The sequence below is a fragment of the Oryctolagus cuniculus genome, chromosome 6 (genome assembly GCF_964237555.1).
Source record: "Oryctolagus cuniculus chromosome 6, mOryCun1.1, whole genome shotgun sequence".
Classification (NCBI taxonomy): Eukaryota; Metazoa; Chordata; class Mammalia; order Lagomorpha; family Leporidae; genus Oryctolagus; species Oryctolagus cuniculus.
The window spans coordinates 18,631,529-18,649,128 of record NC_091437.1 but is presented as its reverse complement, the minus strand read 5'-3'; the positions used below and the strand labels follow the sequence as shown (position 1 = coordinate 18,649,128).

The window sequence follows — 17,600 nt, the reverse complement described above, 5'->3', positions numbered from 1 at the left end:
AGAAGAAAATGGAAAGAATATATGTTTTGGTGCATTTTCTTCAGCTATTGTCATTTATTTGGGTATATGCACTCATAATACTTGAAAAGGGAAAGACCAGAAAACTGCACCTTAAAAATGTTCTTTCCATCAAACATATTTCTAAAAGATTCTAAAAGGTTTGAGCATTTATATACTAAGAAATTATTCTCAATTTGGAACCAAAGTTTTGGATACCTCCTTACAATCTAGGTAGAGACAAAGAAAGCTATGTGAGGACCATCTCACAGTGCAGTGTGGAAAGTACGAGAGTCATAAGTTGGAGGGGCTTGGAATCAATGTGAAGAATTTGGAGTGCTGGTTTACCATTTTTTCTTCAAATGGGTCTATTTAGGATTCCTTAAAAGCAAACTTAACCCTTCATTTGTTTCACAAGGGGTTAGTGAATCTTTGGGAACCCCATACTGGATTTTACTTTGTTAATCCATCTAGTAGGTCAAAATAAATTCTCAAGTAGTGTAGTCAGTACTACGTGTAGTCAATACATTGTGTAGTCAGTGCAATGACTTTTCATACACAACTGACAGACATCATGGAAGGATACATCTTCAATACCTCTGAAGTCCAAGATCACTTAAAACAGGCCTCTAATGTCAAAAATAACTTTCCAGTGATCTGGTCTAAACTTTTGAGGTGCCAAATTAAATTTAAAACATTCTTCCAAATACTATTAGATGCTTCAGAACTCCAATGCAAAGTAAACATTGGTTTCATGGATAGATTGTTAAACTGTTTGAGAATAAAATGACTAGCTTCACTGGCCAAGGCTAAAATACAAAAATCCACTCAGTCTTCCATTGTACGATCACTGGACTGTGATGAAAAGTGTATGATAGCTTGTGTCCATAGAAAACTGCTGGGAAATTTACTTGCGATCATCACCATGCATTCGATATTTTAAGATAATATTTACTGTAAAAGAAAGAACTTATGCCTTGGGCTTTTAATACCTTGTAAAAAGGGTATTAATACATTAATAGAAGTACATGAGGAATTAAGTTTGAGTTACCATTTTCTTTATTTGAGTTACTATTTTAAAATGAGACACTGACATAAAATAATTATGATAATAATTTCACTAGCAACACTAGTTATTTTTTAAAACTTTTTTCTTCACTTAAGACTGGCAATCCAATATCTTACAATAGAATTAGAAAAATAACATGACAAGCACTGATATTTTATAGTGTTCTGTGATACTTTATTTGCTCTTACCTAATATATTCCTATGAAATAGATAATGCTATTATTATTTCTGCTTGCTGTGGAAGATAAATTTTGCATGAATCTGTTTCCAATGTTCTGTGCTTTGAACTTACTCTCACTTAATTCATGAACACACTGAAAGATTACAAAGCTCTTTCTGGCTATAAAATTGATGACATAAATTCAGCAATAATGCGATGCTACAGATCCTGTCCATAGACCTTATTTATGAACTGCACAGGAAAATAATAAAAGTCCCAGAAATGTTTTGGCATTGAAATGAATATGTACCCTATTAATACATTCAGAGATAATTGAAAACTGTTGACTAAACACAGTGGAGCAGAGAGCAGAAGGAATCTACTCAAGCACAAATCACATTGGAGTTGTGTACAGTTAGGACTATTTTACCACATCTATGATCTGAAATAAAAGTAAGGGCATATCTAAATTCTTATTCAAAACAATATAATGGGACACCTCTTTGAATAAAAAAAATGTAAATAATCTCTTAGAGACATGTTCTACTTTATTGAAAGAAACTACAGTAAGCCTTGTCAGCCATTCTTGAAGGCAGCAGAAGGAGAAGGACAGCAGACTAGACCTTAGGGGTTCTGATTCTCATCCTGGTTCCACCCCTCATGGACCATGTGACCTGGGGAAGTCACTTTGATGTATGCGGTTCAGTTTTTCATGTTGATAATTAAGAAGTCATGCTTCAGAAATCTAATATTCTTTCTGACTCTGAAACTAAACAATTTATAGTGAATCTCTGTTCTTTAAAGTTTAGAAACTCGAGAAACATATTCTCTAAAGTAATTAATATAATTTGTGGGCAAAAAATTAGCCTTAAACAATTTGCTTTTTCAGTTGGAAGGCTGACAAGTTCTATTTTCTGCTATTTCTGATGTGGTTGTTAGATCACAAGTGTAGAAAAAGAAAAGTAACAGGATAATAAAATTTATTGGGCGTGTATTTCCCTGTCTTTAAATATAAACAGATTTCCATGATGACTTTTCAGTGCTACAACATGAACCAATACTCAGTCTCTCTATCACATCGTTCTCCCACAGCCAATACCATGATGGGAATCAAGGCTGTTCAGTGGGACTGTGGACCTGACTAGGAATCTTACCTGTGTTTTATTAACTAGAACTTTAATATAATCCATTATATTCAATTGCAACTATGCAGAATTCATTTAGAGTTTCTTTTAGTTTGTGGTTTTTAAAATTATTGTTTGTTTTTATTACTTAGAGGGGGAGAGAGGGAGGAAGAAGTGGGGGGAGAAAGGCAGAGAGAGAAAGAGAGGGAGGGAGAGAGAGAGAGTCTATTAGCTGGTTCACTGGTTCACTCTACAAATACCCATAATGATCCAGGCTTGGCATAGCCAGAAACTCAACTAGTTTTCCCCATGTGGGTGCCAGTGACTACTTGAATTGTCATCACTGCCTCCCAGAGTCTGCATAAGCAGGAAGCTGGAATTGGGAACACAGTGAGGTCTCCAATCCATGCAATGATAAGGATGTGTGCATCCTAACTGCTAAGCGAAATGCCTACCCCTGGGTTTTTATTTTTTATTTGGTTGGAGGATATGAACCCTTTAAGTGAGACGGGCCCTGGCATCAGTGAAGAATGGGTGGAGCAGATGAACAGGAAATTTGGTGTATATAGGTATCAACAGGCAGAAATGGAGGACAGAGGAGCTCAGGTCATGTGCTAATAACAAGACCCAGCAAGAAGCATCTGTATACTGTTCATAGATGGAGGGTAGCAGAGCATCAGGAGGACTGGTGTCATATGAATTCATGAACATTAACCTCAAGTGGACCATTAGTGGTACCATACCATCAAAATGTACATACAAGTTCTATTCGTTTTCATTCTCTAAATGACCGCTTCCCAACCTCTCTCACCAGAACTCAATACCTCCTTTTCAATACTTGGACCCTCAGAAAGGCAACCCCTTCCCTGCCCTGCAAATTACCACCACAAATTCCAAATACCTGTGTTTTCTGCTCTTACTAGTCATAGGCTATCTATATTTTTGTCTAAAGGCAATTTCACCATCCCATTTATCTGAATATCTCTCCAAAATCATAATTGCTTTTTTTCTCTGCATCATTAGTTTCCTGTTCTATTCTAGAAAATGCACATTGCAAACAGCGATGTATAATTTTCCCTACTAAAAACAATAACAAACTCCTCTGACTCATATTCCCCTTTTGTTGCTGCCATGTTTCTCTGTTCAACTTTCAGCAACATTTCTTGAGTTACCAGGAGTTCTTTTCTCCAATTCTTCGGCTGCTTTCTCTTTAATACACTCCACTTCAATTTTTGAGCCAACCACTTCATTAAAAATAACTTTTACAAGGCCTGTTAACCCCCATGTTTCAAATATAATAGATAATAAATTTATAATGTAACATATGTAAATTTTAACATTATATTCAATTCTCTGTCCAGATCATTTAAAATTTATTAACAGCTTTTGTGACAATTAATTATTCTCTTCTTCCTTAGATAGTATCTCACTTGCCTTACAGGAATGTATTCTTCCAAGCTTGTTTTTTTTTTTTTCCTTTGTTGCTGTTGGCTACTTATTTTAATCAGCTTCTCTGGTGCCTCATCTTTCAAACTAAATACTAAAGGAACCAACGTCTCAGTTCTCTAATGAGTTTGTCCTTTCTTTACCCACTCCTTTGGTGACTTTAAGAATTTCAAGAAAACACCCATATACTCTGCATCTCTAGTCTAATAGTCTCTTGGGAATGCCAGACTTATATGCCCAATTGGTTACTTGACACTACACATAGATGACCAAAAAGCACCCCAAATTTAGGTTGAATCTCTAGTCCCTCCACATCCTGCTATCCCAGGGTTTTTCCCAGGTAAGTCAACTGTGACTTTATTCTGCCAGTTGCTTGACAAAAGCCATTAACATCATGCTTGGCATCTCCCTGTGCCCCTGACTTCAAATCTAGTCCATCAACATAATCTGTTCGTTCTGCTTTCCAGATTATGCAGAACCTGACCACTTCCCCTCCTCCAATGCTACCACAGTATTCCAATTATGATAGATCCCCCCCCGAATTATTGTACTAATGTGCTTACTGATATCTCTGCTTTTGCCCTTTACCACTCCCCACTCAGAAACAGAAACAACCTCATAAAACATAAGCCAAAATAAGTTGCTTTTCAATCCCAGACCTCCCCATCTGTGTCCCACATCACTCCACAAACGGGAAGGCCATACGGCATTCTGGCTTTTCTGTGAGCAATCAACTCTGCTTTTGTCTCTAAACCACTGCTAAAAACTCTCTGTCTCTAGGAACCATTGAAGTTGGTGCTTGCACAAACCCTCTTCCGTCTTTTTAGTCAGTGTGATCTTCCCTGAAGGGTCTTTTCTAACTATCATAGTGAAAACTGTAACTATACTTCCGATCTTCACTGCCTTTATTTCCTCTCCTTACTTATTTTTTTATCACATCACAGTTTGATACCATGTTACGTAATAGTATGTTTGTTTTGTCTTCGCCCCTCCTTAACACACTCCCCTCATGCCAGTCCCTCGTGCACCTTCTCCATGTCTGCTGCAGCAACACTGGAGGATGGCATTTCAATAGTTTCCTTGCCAGAAAATACAAGACAGTTGACTGCTTCATGCAAACCTGTTCATCTGACATACACAGTAGGGGCATATATCACAATTCTGTGTAACTTAATGGTTCATTTTAGCCTTAGTGGGATTATTGCTACAGAGGTGTGGAAAATTTGTTATTAAGTGGGAAAAAACTGAAATAATATATTGCTGATATACACGGATACAAAGGGAAGTGTGAAGTCTCATGGCCTGGCATCTTAACCTGGCCTAACCACAAACTGGTTCTGTGATCAACAGCAATCACCCAGCCTGCAGGACTTAACTGTCTCACTGGTAACATAAAGGATTTGGATTAAATGAGTTCCTAATATTACATTTAATGGTGAAGTAATTTCACCCTTTTGTTTCCTCAACTTCTAAAACAGAAATAAAAGAAGAGGGGCAGGAATTTGGTACAACTGTTAAGACACTGCTTGGGACACCCACATCCCATATTATAGTGCCTTAAGCTCCCTTGCTTGTGATCCTAGCTTCTTGCTAATATACAGCCTGGAAGGCAACAGATGATGGCTTGAGCACTTGGGTTCTTGCCATCACATGGAAGACCTGGACTGGGTTTTGTTTGCCTGATTCCTGGCCCATCCCCTGCTGTTGTGAGCATTTGGGTGTGAACCTATGGATGGAAGATTGCTTGCTCTCTCTTTCTTTCTCTCTCAGCCTTGCAAAAAAATAAAATAGAAAATAAAAACAGAAAATCTTTGATCAAAATTTTAGAAAGCTTCTATATTATTTGAGAATAGTAATACCCTCTTAGAAATGAGAAAGTGAAGACATTTGCATGCTCTATGTATTTAGCTTAAGTATACAGATGACAAAGAAGCATGCTGAATACTACTCTGTCAAAGTATCCTATTTTTTTTAACTTTTATTTAATAAATATAAATTTCCAAAGTACAACTTTTGGATTATAGCAGGTTTTTCCCCCCATAACCTCCCTCCCACCTGCAAACATCCCATCTCCCACTCCCTCTCCCATCTCATGCTTCATCAAGATTCATTTTCAATTATCTTTATATACAGAAGATCAATTTAGTATATACTAAGTAAAGATTTCAACAGTTTGCACCCACACAGAAACACAAAGTGTAAAGTACTGTTTGAGTACTAGTTATACCATTAATTCACATAGTACAACACATGAAGGACAGAGATCCTACATGGGGAGTAAGTGCACAGTGACTCCTGTTGTTGATTTAACAATTGACACTCTTGTTTATGACGTCAGGAATCACCCGAGGCTCTTGTCATGAGCTGCCAATGCTATGGAAGCCTCTTGAGTTTGCGAACTCCGATCTTATTTAGACAAGGCTATAATCAAAGTGGAAGTTCTCTCCTCCCTTCAGAGAAAGGTACTTCCTTCTTTGATGTCTTTGATGGCCCATTCTTTCCGCTGGGATCTCACTCACAGAGATCTTTCATTTAGGTCATTTTTTTTTTTCCAGAGTGTCTTGGCTTTCCATGCCTGAAATACTATCAAAGTATTCTTACATTTAGTCTAGGTCAGAAACTCCCATGGGCAGGTGTAGTCTGGGAGTTAGAACTTTTGATATTTTACAGAAGCAATACAGAATGCATATGTGTGTGTCTGTGTGTCTGTGTGCACGTGTGTGTGTAAACCTAACAAATGGTCTCTAGGAGATCTGGTGGATTTTAAATATCAGTACATTACTCAGTACAATGCAATGAGTAGTCATATTAAGAGATATGTAACAATTATAAACAGCTTTTCTTCATTTCAAGGAAGATTTGCCACAAAATATTTCAGGTAGTTGGCCACCAAGCCATGTACGTACATGTCTACCTTTACAAAGTGCTGGTCTTCAGTCACTTATGAATTTTGGAGTTGCAGATTAGGGGTTTTGAGCTGTCCTATTATCAGTCATTCATCAGAACACAACGGCCATTTTGCAAGGATAAGTATTTTAAAATGCATCACCTCCTCCGCATGTGGCATCGCAATCTTCCCAGCCTGTGTGTGTCCACATGAAGAGGGGCTCAGGCGCTTTAGAGCTCTGGTTCTCTGGCAGAGGGTCTGAGGGGATAGTGTATTCATAATGAAGACCGTAGTTCTGGTCTTGAAACAGGAGCACCTGTGGTATAAACATGATCAAGGCAGACAGGTAAAACGAGCAAACTCAATGCAAAGCATTTAAGGATCTTAAAGCCTCCAAACGCTTGCTGCATGGTGAGCATGCTTCTTTAATGCAGAACAGATAGGTGAAATCACTCTCAAATGTTGAAACTGTCCTGCTTTTGAAAAGTCTGGATTGCCACACTTACCTTTGATCTAAAGACATCAAGAAGAAAAGCCCTTTGAATGAGGTCAGAGATACCAGACCATTTTCTTTGAATTTGATGAACCAGACAGTTTCACAAAGCAGGACACATGCCGATGATGAATCTGGTGGAGGAGTAGGGTTTGTGGGGGCAGAGATATCCATCCCACTTAACATCAAGATGTGACCCACAATATAATACAAATGTAGCCTTTCCACTCATACAAAAAAGAGAAATGGACAGGAAGTCCCTTTGTTAACAGCGGAGGAGGGAAAAGACTTGGCATCACTGTACTTCATGAGGGCAGAGAAGTTCTAAGCCAACCAGATAACTGTCTTCCAATGTATGCTTACAGTCAACTTTTATTTTTGGAAACATTACTGCTTTTCCATTTGTAGTACAGACTGTTTTCTTTGAAAGTAAACCTATATTAAAAAGAAATTTTAAGTAAATATTAGTAGTACAGTTATATGCATATACTTAAACAGCTCAATAAGCCACAAAGGATATGTGGGAATGCCTGCAAAGAGGAATAAGCAGGGCTTATGAGCATTTTGTCCTCCACCGGTACAGTACCAGGCTGAGTACTGGGTCATCATGGGCACTTACACACACATGGGCCACAGAGATATTTTAGGGAATGAATGGATAATGCATTACTTTATGAATCTATTTAGAGTTAACTATGTCAGAAACAACTACCTGAAATATATTACTTCTGTGGCTCTTATAATTTATGGAAGCAGTTCAGATGATTCAGTGTGATCCACAGAAAAATACTACTCTGCCTGCATTTTCAGATTTCACTCAGTTGTTAAGGAACTTTGTTTAGTATTTAACCTTCATCAACACAGCTGTGGTAATAATAATTAAAAATTAATACTCTGCAAAAAATATAAATAAGCCAGGGTACATTTCTGTACATAGTATTTTCTTTATTATTTTTTCCTCAAGGTTTGTTCAATATATCAAAACAACTACTAAAACATATTTTAATGTGTGGATTGGGGAACTTGGGTGTTGAATTTATGAAACGACTATATTAGTAATAAAAATAATAACTTATAAGTTCCTGATGCCCAACATGCTGGGTACTAATTCTGAGTATGAAACAGCACTGGTTTGGGCTTAAATAATCATATTTCAGGTTGCCAAATATAAGTTACTTTCATCCTAATGAGATTAAAGACAGAGAATTTAAATGTGGTTTTAAAAGGAGTGTATTGTCATAAACAGATGATTAGATGGCTTCACATTGATGAAATGCACATAAGAATAACAGCTGTTTGATGACTTAATTACAGGATAACATGTCTATTTTTCCTAAAAAACTGCCTTTTCATTGATAAAACTTTAGATTGTCTTTAAATACAATACAATCATTGGATACAAATCCAGTAGCTCTTAAGCCATTTGAAATTGGCAGTATTCTTTGCAAAAAAGCAAAGTGTGACCCTGTTACAGGCTAGGGGCACACACTGACGCATGGCAGCTGAAGGTATTGCTTTTCAGAATTCAGTACCAGCTTTCAGTCTGTAATAGTCATTAAAGAAAAATATCTTAGAAGTGCAGTTTCCTTTGGATTACTGAATAAATCCAGGTCACATAGATGCCTTCTTTTAGACATAGTTCACTGACTTTAATTATGCTTCATGCTTCCAGGAAAAACCACGGTAATTACCAGTCAGATTACAGATTCTGAGGCAGGAAAATCCCCTGTACCCAACACTGAGATCCAGTACAGACTGTTGTAAGATTTTGAAGCAGAGGCTCAGGACAGGAGCTTTGGTCTAGTCCCATTTAAAAAATGTAGGTTACACTTACATAAGTCAGGCAAACGTAATGGTGTTTTCTGTAACCCAATGACTAAATCACGGGGGCCGATGACTTTATCTTAAATAATCCAGTCACAGAGGGGCTGGGTATTGTTCATGCCCTACAACACCCATACCCTCCCAGATGGCACAGGGCAAAGTAGAGTTTCCAAGTGAAATTAGATAATAGGATCCAAGAGCATTATGGAGTGAAACACAAAATAATTACTCAGAATACACGTCTGTTTACAATCCAAAGCTACTTGGTATAAAGGACTTGGATCTAAGCTTTTTCCAGGAGAAGGAGCATAGAGAAGTGCTGTTTTATTCACAGCTAATTAATTTATTGGACAACACTGTGCACACTACCTAGATTTTCTCACGCTGAGTTCTTAAATATTATTCTTAAATAATGTGGCATACCATACTCCCAATAAACAACTATATTATAGAGTAGTTTTATGCGTGGCCTCTATTGAAGAGTTTGAATTTTAGACTTTTTTTGCCACTAGAATGAAACACTCACCCCAGCAATGTAATCAGCCCTCTGTCTTCTGTGCCACAGCATGGACATTCCTGACTGGATGGAGCACGTGGACCTGCCACCAGCCTGGCTAGGTTTGCTTTGCACTGATTCTTGCCCTCCAAACTTTATCCTAACTCAAACCTAGTCTTTTGACATATTGTACAAAAAGTTATCATCCCAAACATTAATTTAGGAAGAAAATATAAAAGTATAATTGAGAGCACTGCTAGATACATTTACCAAATTCTTTTTCCAGGTAAAATAATAACTGATGAAAGGCATTTTATATAGATTCAGACAATGGTAATGTATGAAACCCTATGATTTACCATATTATTGCACCCTGTTGATAGACATCGACTCTGGTTGGTAAATGTATACTTTTAGGGAAAAATGGTTCCTATTGTCTGGTGATCCATCTCTATACTGAGTCTATGACTTCATAAAACATCTTGCTCCTTTTGGAACAATTGCTGCTTTTTAGGTATCATGATTTAAAACACATTTTGAAAACTTAAAAATCCACCTCTTAATTTTAAATGCATATCCCACAATTCAGATTGGGAGAAAAGATTGGAGCAGGCACAGGAGGAATATCTTTGCTGTGAGAAGTTGAGAATGCAATGTTACCAACTCGTCTCTCATACCAGGAGGTGTAAAGGTGCTGTAGTAGGACCTCTGGCGGAGATCTTCTCCCAGAGGCCACGTCTGATGTAATGGACGGTGGTTCCAGCTAAATTAAATGCTCCAGAATGTTCAATCTTCCAGTCACTATTAATAGACTGTTTCCCAGCATCCCGAAGAGCTATAAAGAGTATTATGAGTATTAACAAGTCAGCATCACTGTTCAATGTCCATATTACATTGTTCCATTAAAAGAATTCCATGCATTTCTAAAATGAACAGGGTAACACACAACCTGAAGTGAACCGCGAGACATCTCCTCCTTGGGAAGTGTCCTTAGTGAGAGTACCAGCTCCAAGTACTCCTTTCCAAAAGCTGCCCACAACCACACAGCCAAGTGCACACATTTATCTTTGCCTCTCCCAGCTTCCTTGGCCATTTGATGTCTGCAGGCCGTTTTTATTTATTTATTTATTTTTGGAGAGTGGAGCTGAGAGTTTTAGTGATTTATTCTTTAAAACATCATTATGTTAAGGCTATGTATATCTATCTTATCTATCTAATGACCCTACAAACACAGGGAAGGCTTCTGCCACACCTTATATGTGCTTTATGTCTCCTATGCCTATCCAGAAAAGTGTGTGACTAAAGAATGTTAATTCAACAGTATGTTAACTGATAGAAAAAAATAGCAGGTATACAGGTACTACAAAATGATTCAATGGTAACATATTGGTTTTAAAAACAGACTCAGGGCCTTTTAATATTTCCAATGTAAGATTTGTTATGAGCAAGAACAGAGGATAAATTGCAGCTTCTCTCCTAGAAGCAGCAATTGTTTGTAGGGGGATTTTACAAAATAACCTCACTTACATAATTTTTTTCTCTCCATTTCTTGACCTGATCTCTGTTACTGTTTAATCACAATTCATGACATGGATTACCATTCTAAATTAAAGATTCAGTTTTATTTTTTGTCCAGATGATTTAATTTTTCATATATGCTTTTAGAATTTCCCATACAACTTAATTTTCTTCCCCAAAAGAAATGCACACAAAAATTAACTGAATGTTTAAAACTATATGAAAATGTTTTTAAAACTTACACTGATAAATCTTGCTAATTATTCTTTAAGCTAATCTCCAACTTATTGGCTTTAAGTTTTTTATATTGTAAATAATGCTTACATAAATATACTGTAAATTAATTATGTATATATATATGAATGTTCCCTTTGGATAAATTATCTGATTTGGAATGGCAGAGTAGAAGAGATTAAGCTTTAAAGATTTTGAAAACTAATTTAAAACATATTGTAATACAGGTTGTGTCAATTTGTGTTTCCAGTTCTTCTGTTAGATTATAACATGATTGATAGTGTCCATTTCTGAATACCTCCCTGGAAGTGATTTCCCCTTATATAACATTTAATTTTGACTGAGGAATTACGTATCCTGTATCAGCTTTAATGGAGATAATACTCAAAGTTCTGGAACTCCCTAAGTGGACAATGTAGACATACTGTCTGGCCTCATGGAATGCATAATCTAAGTAGAGAACCAGACATTAAAACAAGTTCTATGAATAACTAGTTAATTATTACATGCTGACACTTGTGTGAGAGGAGTCAAAAAAAAAAAGCTTATGGGAAGGATGATATTTACTGAGGAAATTCATTATGATAAATTAGAGAAGATGAGAAAGAGCCTTCAAGACTAGGGGAGTTCTAAATGGAAAGGCCCTGAAGTTTAATGCAGCTCGATCGTAATCCAGAAACAAATGCGTTAAGGCAAATCCTGAAGTGAAAAGGATGCAGAGGCAAGAGAAAGTCAGATTTCAGGGCCCTTGTAGGTATATTGAGGGTTCTCCCCACACCAAAGAAGTGTAACTTTAAAAGATTTTCAAAAATATTATGTGGAAAATGGACTGGTTTAGGATAAACATATAGCAAGACAGGAGATAGCATAACAGTAGCCCAACTGAAAGTAATAGTTGCCTTGGAGCAAGGTAGTGGAAACAAATATCAAGATGCATTTAGGAGTGAAATCAAAAGAATACTGTGATGATTTTGCTGTCCTGAACACAAGGAAGTGTTTAAGTGTGATGCCAGATTTCTAGAAGGTGACCTAAGAAGGATCAAGTACTTGGGTTCCTGCCACCCATTTGGGAAAACCAGAATGGCGTCCCTGGCTCCTTGTGTAGGCCTGGCCCAGCTATGGCTGTTTAGCCATTTGGGGAGTAAACCAGCAGATCAAAGATCCTTCTTTGTGGTGCCAGCAGCTGTGGCTCACTTGGTTAATCCTCCACCTGCGGCGCCGGCATCCCATATGGGCGCCGGGTTCTAGTCCCGGTTGCTCCTCTTAGTCCAGCTCTCTGGTGTGGCCTGGGAGGGCAGTGGAGGATGGCCCAGCTGCTTGGGCTCCTGCACCCGCATGGGAGAACAGGAGGAAGCACTTGGCTCCTCGCTTTGGATCGGTGCAGTGCTGGCTGTTGAGGCCATTTGGGGAGTGAACCAACGGAAGGAAGATCTTTCTCTCTGTCTCTCTCTGTCTGTAACTCTACCTAGTTAAAAAAAAAATCCTTCTTTCTGCCTCTGACACTCTGCCTTTCAAATAAATTATTAAGTCTTTTTAAAAAGAAGAGATGTCATATATGACCAATTTAAACTACTCTCCTTTTTAGGCTTTTGGATAAATTACTAACAAAATAATCATGCCAACAATATTTGAAAAAACAAGCAATAATTGAATATAAAAATCTGAGGATATGTCAAAGTGTTCCTAGAAAATGGAATTAAAGTATAAATTTACTTTGATGCAAAAATTTTTGAAATTCATGCATACAAGGTATCTTCAAAAAGTTCACGGGAAATGTGTTTTATGAAAAAACTATGCATGGATTTTATATTTTTTGCACCAAAGCAAATTTACCTTAATTCCATCTTTCCAAGAACTTGTTGAAGTACCTTGGTACTGTCCAAAGACAGTCATAAAAAGGAAGGGGGGAGGGATTAAACGTCTCCTCTGAAATAATATATAGTTTGATGTAGACAAGTTAATTTGTTTAAGGATGATCAGTTTGCCAAGGTTCTATTTTCTTTCCTTTTTGCTAAAGCTATTTCAGATGACGATTTCAAACAACTTCCTTCCTATGCCCAAAGGAGCCTTTAGGAAGTGTGATTTATGATATGTATCCACTTACCAGGCCTTTAGGCTTGAAATCTAGAATTTTAATATTGTGTTATGTCTTTTCCCCTCCAAACATGCCCCTTGCTCATGAAATGGCACCATAACTTCTCAGGAACCTAGAAATCATCCTGGAATTTTGATCCTCGATCAATACTCAGATCCATTTTTCAACAAGTTCTATCAGCTCAACTTCTGTAATGTCCCTGCAAGCCACTGGGATTTTACCATTCCTATCTTGTAGACTGGCTTATGCAGCTGGCTTCTTATTCTCCATTCCTGCACTCTTTATCAATTCATTGGGATAATCACTGTTCCCCAGTTAAGCAAGTAAGGAAATTTAATAGGCTCTAGAAGAAATGTGATAACATTTGTATTTTCAACATTAAATCTTCAGGCAGCATGTATGCTTTTTAGTGCATAGATGCTGTTTATTTGTATAAGTAAAATACTCTTATAACTTAGACCTAAAGCTATGCACAGGGAGAACTGATTAAAGTTAAGGTCAGGGGGGCCAGCACTGTGAGTATCGGGTAAGGACACCGCCTGTAGCGCTGGCATCCATATGGGCACCAGTTCCAGTCCTGGCTGCTCCACTTCCAATCCAGCTCTCTGCTATGGCCTGGGAAAGCAGCAGAAGATGGCCCAAGTCCTTGAGCTCCTGCACCCATGTGGGAGCCCTGGAAAAACTTCCTGGCTCCTGGCTTCGTGTCGGCCCAGCTCTGGCCATTGCAGCAATTGCAGTTCCAATTGCAGTGAACCAGCAGATGGAAGATCTCTCTCTCTCTGCCTCTCTGTAACTCTGACTTTCAAATAAATGAATAAATCTTTAAAAAAAAAAAAAGTAAAACAAAAAAAAGGAAGTTAAGGTCAGAGATTTCAGAAAGATACATGATTCAAATTGTACTTTGAATGATCTTTTAATAAAAAAAAGCGGGAATTTATGACTGATGTCTCTAATAGGCAAAGAATAGGGGATTTGACAGAATTAGATAGTAGTCATTATGATTTATTCCTTCATGAGTTAATTCTATTCAATAAATGATTACATTGGTTCAAAAAGGGGTAATGTAGGCAAAGTTCAAGGAAATTGTGTTCACAAATGACATGTGCTTTAAAATCAAAGGGTTGCATAGAAAACAATGAAAACAGAAAAACAAAAGGAGGTAGCATGGTGTGCTGCCTGTGACCTCAGATTCCGGGATCAACACTGTGGTGCCACAGGTTAATTCACCATTTCTGACGCTGGCATCCTACATCAGAGCAGCGGTTTGAGTTCCAGCTGCTTTGCTTCCAATTCAGGACACTGTGAATGCACCTGAGGAAGCAGTTGATGATTGTCCAGATACCTGAACCCCTGCTACCCACGTGGGGGACACAAATGGAACTCCAGGCTCCTTACTTCAGCCTAGCCATTATGAACACCTGTAGAGTAAGAGAGTGGATGGAGAATCTCTCTCTTTCTCTCTCTCTCTCTTTCTCCCCCCTCTCGCTTTGCCTTTCAAGTAAACACATACATACATAAATAATTTTTTTACAAAATATGTGTGTAAACTAATAAGGAAAAGCAGACAATAGTAAGTGGCATAAAGGAAATGAAGAACATAAGTGGCTAAGATAGACTGAATAATGTCTCCCTTGATATCCATGTTCCTAAAACATGCATGGCATACATAGCATCCAACTGCAGTGAGATGATGTTAGAAATCAGTAACAGAAGGAAAGCTGGAAAATTAACAAGTTTGTAGATATTTAACCACATCCTCTTAATTAACCAATGGATCAAAGAAAGTCACAAAGGAAATCAGAAAATACCTTTTTTGTATGTTTAAAGATTTAAATATTTATTGAAAGAGTTACAGAGAGAGGGACAGAAAAAGAGAACTTCTGTCTTCTGGTTCATTCCCCAAATGGCTGCAATGGCCAGGGCTGGGCCAGGTCAGTCAGTAGTCTGGGACTCCAGTGAGGTCTCCCACATGGGTGGCAAGGACCCAGGCATTTGAGCCACCTTCCGCTGCTGTCCCAGGCATTAACAGGGAGCTGAATTGGAAATGGAGCAGCTGGGTCTGGTGCTCATATGAGATGCCGGAATCTCAGACAGCAGCTTAATCCACTGCACCACAATACCAGCCCAAGAAAATATCTTGAGACAAATGAAAATGAAGACTCAACATACCAAAACTTATGGGATGCAAAAAAAGAAGTGGCAATGGGGAAATGTATACCTATACACACATTTTAAAACAAGAAGGATTTAAAAACAACTAAACTTTATAATTTAAAAAACTGGAAAATTAAGTGCAATGTGAATCCAAAACTAGCAGAAAGAGGGAATTAGTCAAGATTGGAGCACACATAAATGAAACAGAGAATAGAAGAAATAGAGAAAAACACACAAAGACAAAAGCTGGTCTTTGGAATAGATCAACAATGTTAAGAAACTTTTAGCAGACTAAAGGAAAAAAGAGAAGACTTGAGTTACTAAAATCAGAAATGAAACGGGGAACATTGCAGCCAGTGCTATGAAAAGGATCTCGCAGCAGCCATCACACAGTGACACAAAGGTGTGACACTCACTATTGAAGGGAAAAACAAAGGGAAGAACTAGGGTTTCAGCATGGAATGGAAATTAAATTTTTGGTTTGGATTTTTGATTTTTGCCTTATTTCTGAGGTGGTTATGAAACATTTGATAATTTATATCAAATACTGATGTAAAACATTTGAGCTGAAATTGACTCCCTGGGGAAAGTCTGTGGCGGAGAAGAGAGCAGGGCTGAGACCGGAGTCCCACAGAAAGGGAGAGTTTGGGGTACAGGAAGATGCTGAGGAACCAAGAAAGGACTAGGGAGGAGCATCAAAAGGACAAAGCGTCTCATGAAGCAAGGATGGGTCCCCAGTTGTAAATACTGCTGACGGGTCAAGCAACATGTGATTATTGGATCTGTCAACACAGAGGCTTTTGCTGATCTTGCAAAAGGAAGTTACTACAGACAGAAACAGAAAACAAGGCTGGTTTGGATGAAGAGACTGTGGAGTGAGGAATTGGGAGCAGCATGAAGGTGTCTCATTTGTAAAACTAGGAGGTTTACTTATTCATTATTTAGTTATCTGTCAGGGTACTAAGAGCAATCTAGAATTTTATAGAAATTGAGAAAATCCTACTGGAGACATCTCTACTCCTTTTCAGCTTGGAAAGGACAATTGTATCCAATTATGCAAGCCAGTTATCTGCATAGAAACGAATGCACTGAAATCATCAAATGCCTGGTGTCCTCGGGGGTGGATTAGGACCTTAATCTGAATTTGAAAATCTGTGGTGCTCTACTTACTTTGAAAATATATTTCAAAAACCATAGTAGGTAAACAAAAAGGTTACATTTTATTCATAGGTAATAAACTGATGAGTACATTACATGACAGAGGATTTCCTTTATTGTTTCGTCCCCCTAAATTTTCCTATCATATAGAAAGCAAATGTTAAGGGGAAAAAATAATTCAGTCTGAATGAAGACTATTTTTGAAATTGCACAGTTGAAACAATTATGCAAAATGAATTGTTTTCCACATTCAAAGGGCTTCTTCCATACTGGAATATTAAGTTCATTTTAGGAAGGATAATAATTAAGACATAATTCTCGCTAAGAAAAAAAATTTGTGGATGTTCTGTAAAAAGATATTACAAACACAGTGTTTAAATACTGGGAGAACAGTTTTCTTTTTCAGATTCCAAGACTATAAGACTAATGATTTAATTAGATTGCAACTTAACACATAAGTAAGTGTATTTTGACAACCTAGCAAATCTTATATTTACAATTCAGTGGTTGATTTAAATAGTAAACTAGCTGATCCTGTCCTTTCTATGACCTATACTTAAATATTTGAGGACATTCTCATAGGTGAATTTTCCTGAAGTGAGGCAAGAGAGCAAACACTTCTCCATGAAAAGATCAAGTTCTCTTTTTTGCAGAAGCTTTTTTTTTAATCCCACAAGATTCTAAAACAATCACTATATAAACATATATGCATTTATATATGCGATTGCTTAATTTGTATATTTGTGTATATATCAAATAGATATATTCATGAAATAGATGTGTGCTCATCTGAGAAAAAAAATGACCCAAATCATTCAATGACTTTTTTAATAGACTAACATATGGAGGAGATGTATACCCGAAATAGATATAGGTCATCCAACTGCTGTTGCTCATGGTCAGGCCCTGGGAGAAATGGAAAGAAACTCCCTCATGAACTCAGCA

The 17,600-nt window shown here is 37.5% G+C and overlaps 1 protein-coding gene across 4 annotated transcripts in view; it reads right to left on the bottom strand.

Moving 5' to 3' along the window:
• The window catches only part of ADAMTS19 (ADAM metallopeptidase with thrombospondin type 1 motif 19), a 223,286-nt gene that overhangs the window by 33,845 nt on the left and 171,841 nt on the right, over positions 1–17,600 (bottom strand). For all 4 annotated transcript variants that reach the window (XR_011389707.1, XM_051844182.2, XM_051844183.2 and 1 more), the window contains 2 exons: positions 10,174–10,331; positions 6,846–6,999 (listed from right to left, as the gene is read on the bottom strand). Coding sequence is in view for 3 of the 4 variants with exons in the window: in XM_051844182.2 (XP_051700142.2) it covers positions 6,846–6,999; positions 10,174–10,331 (312 nt within the window). In the remaining variant the exon portion in view is untranslated. The remainder of the gene's footprint in view (positions 1–6,845; positions 7,000–10,173; positions 10,332–17,600) is intronic.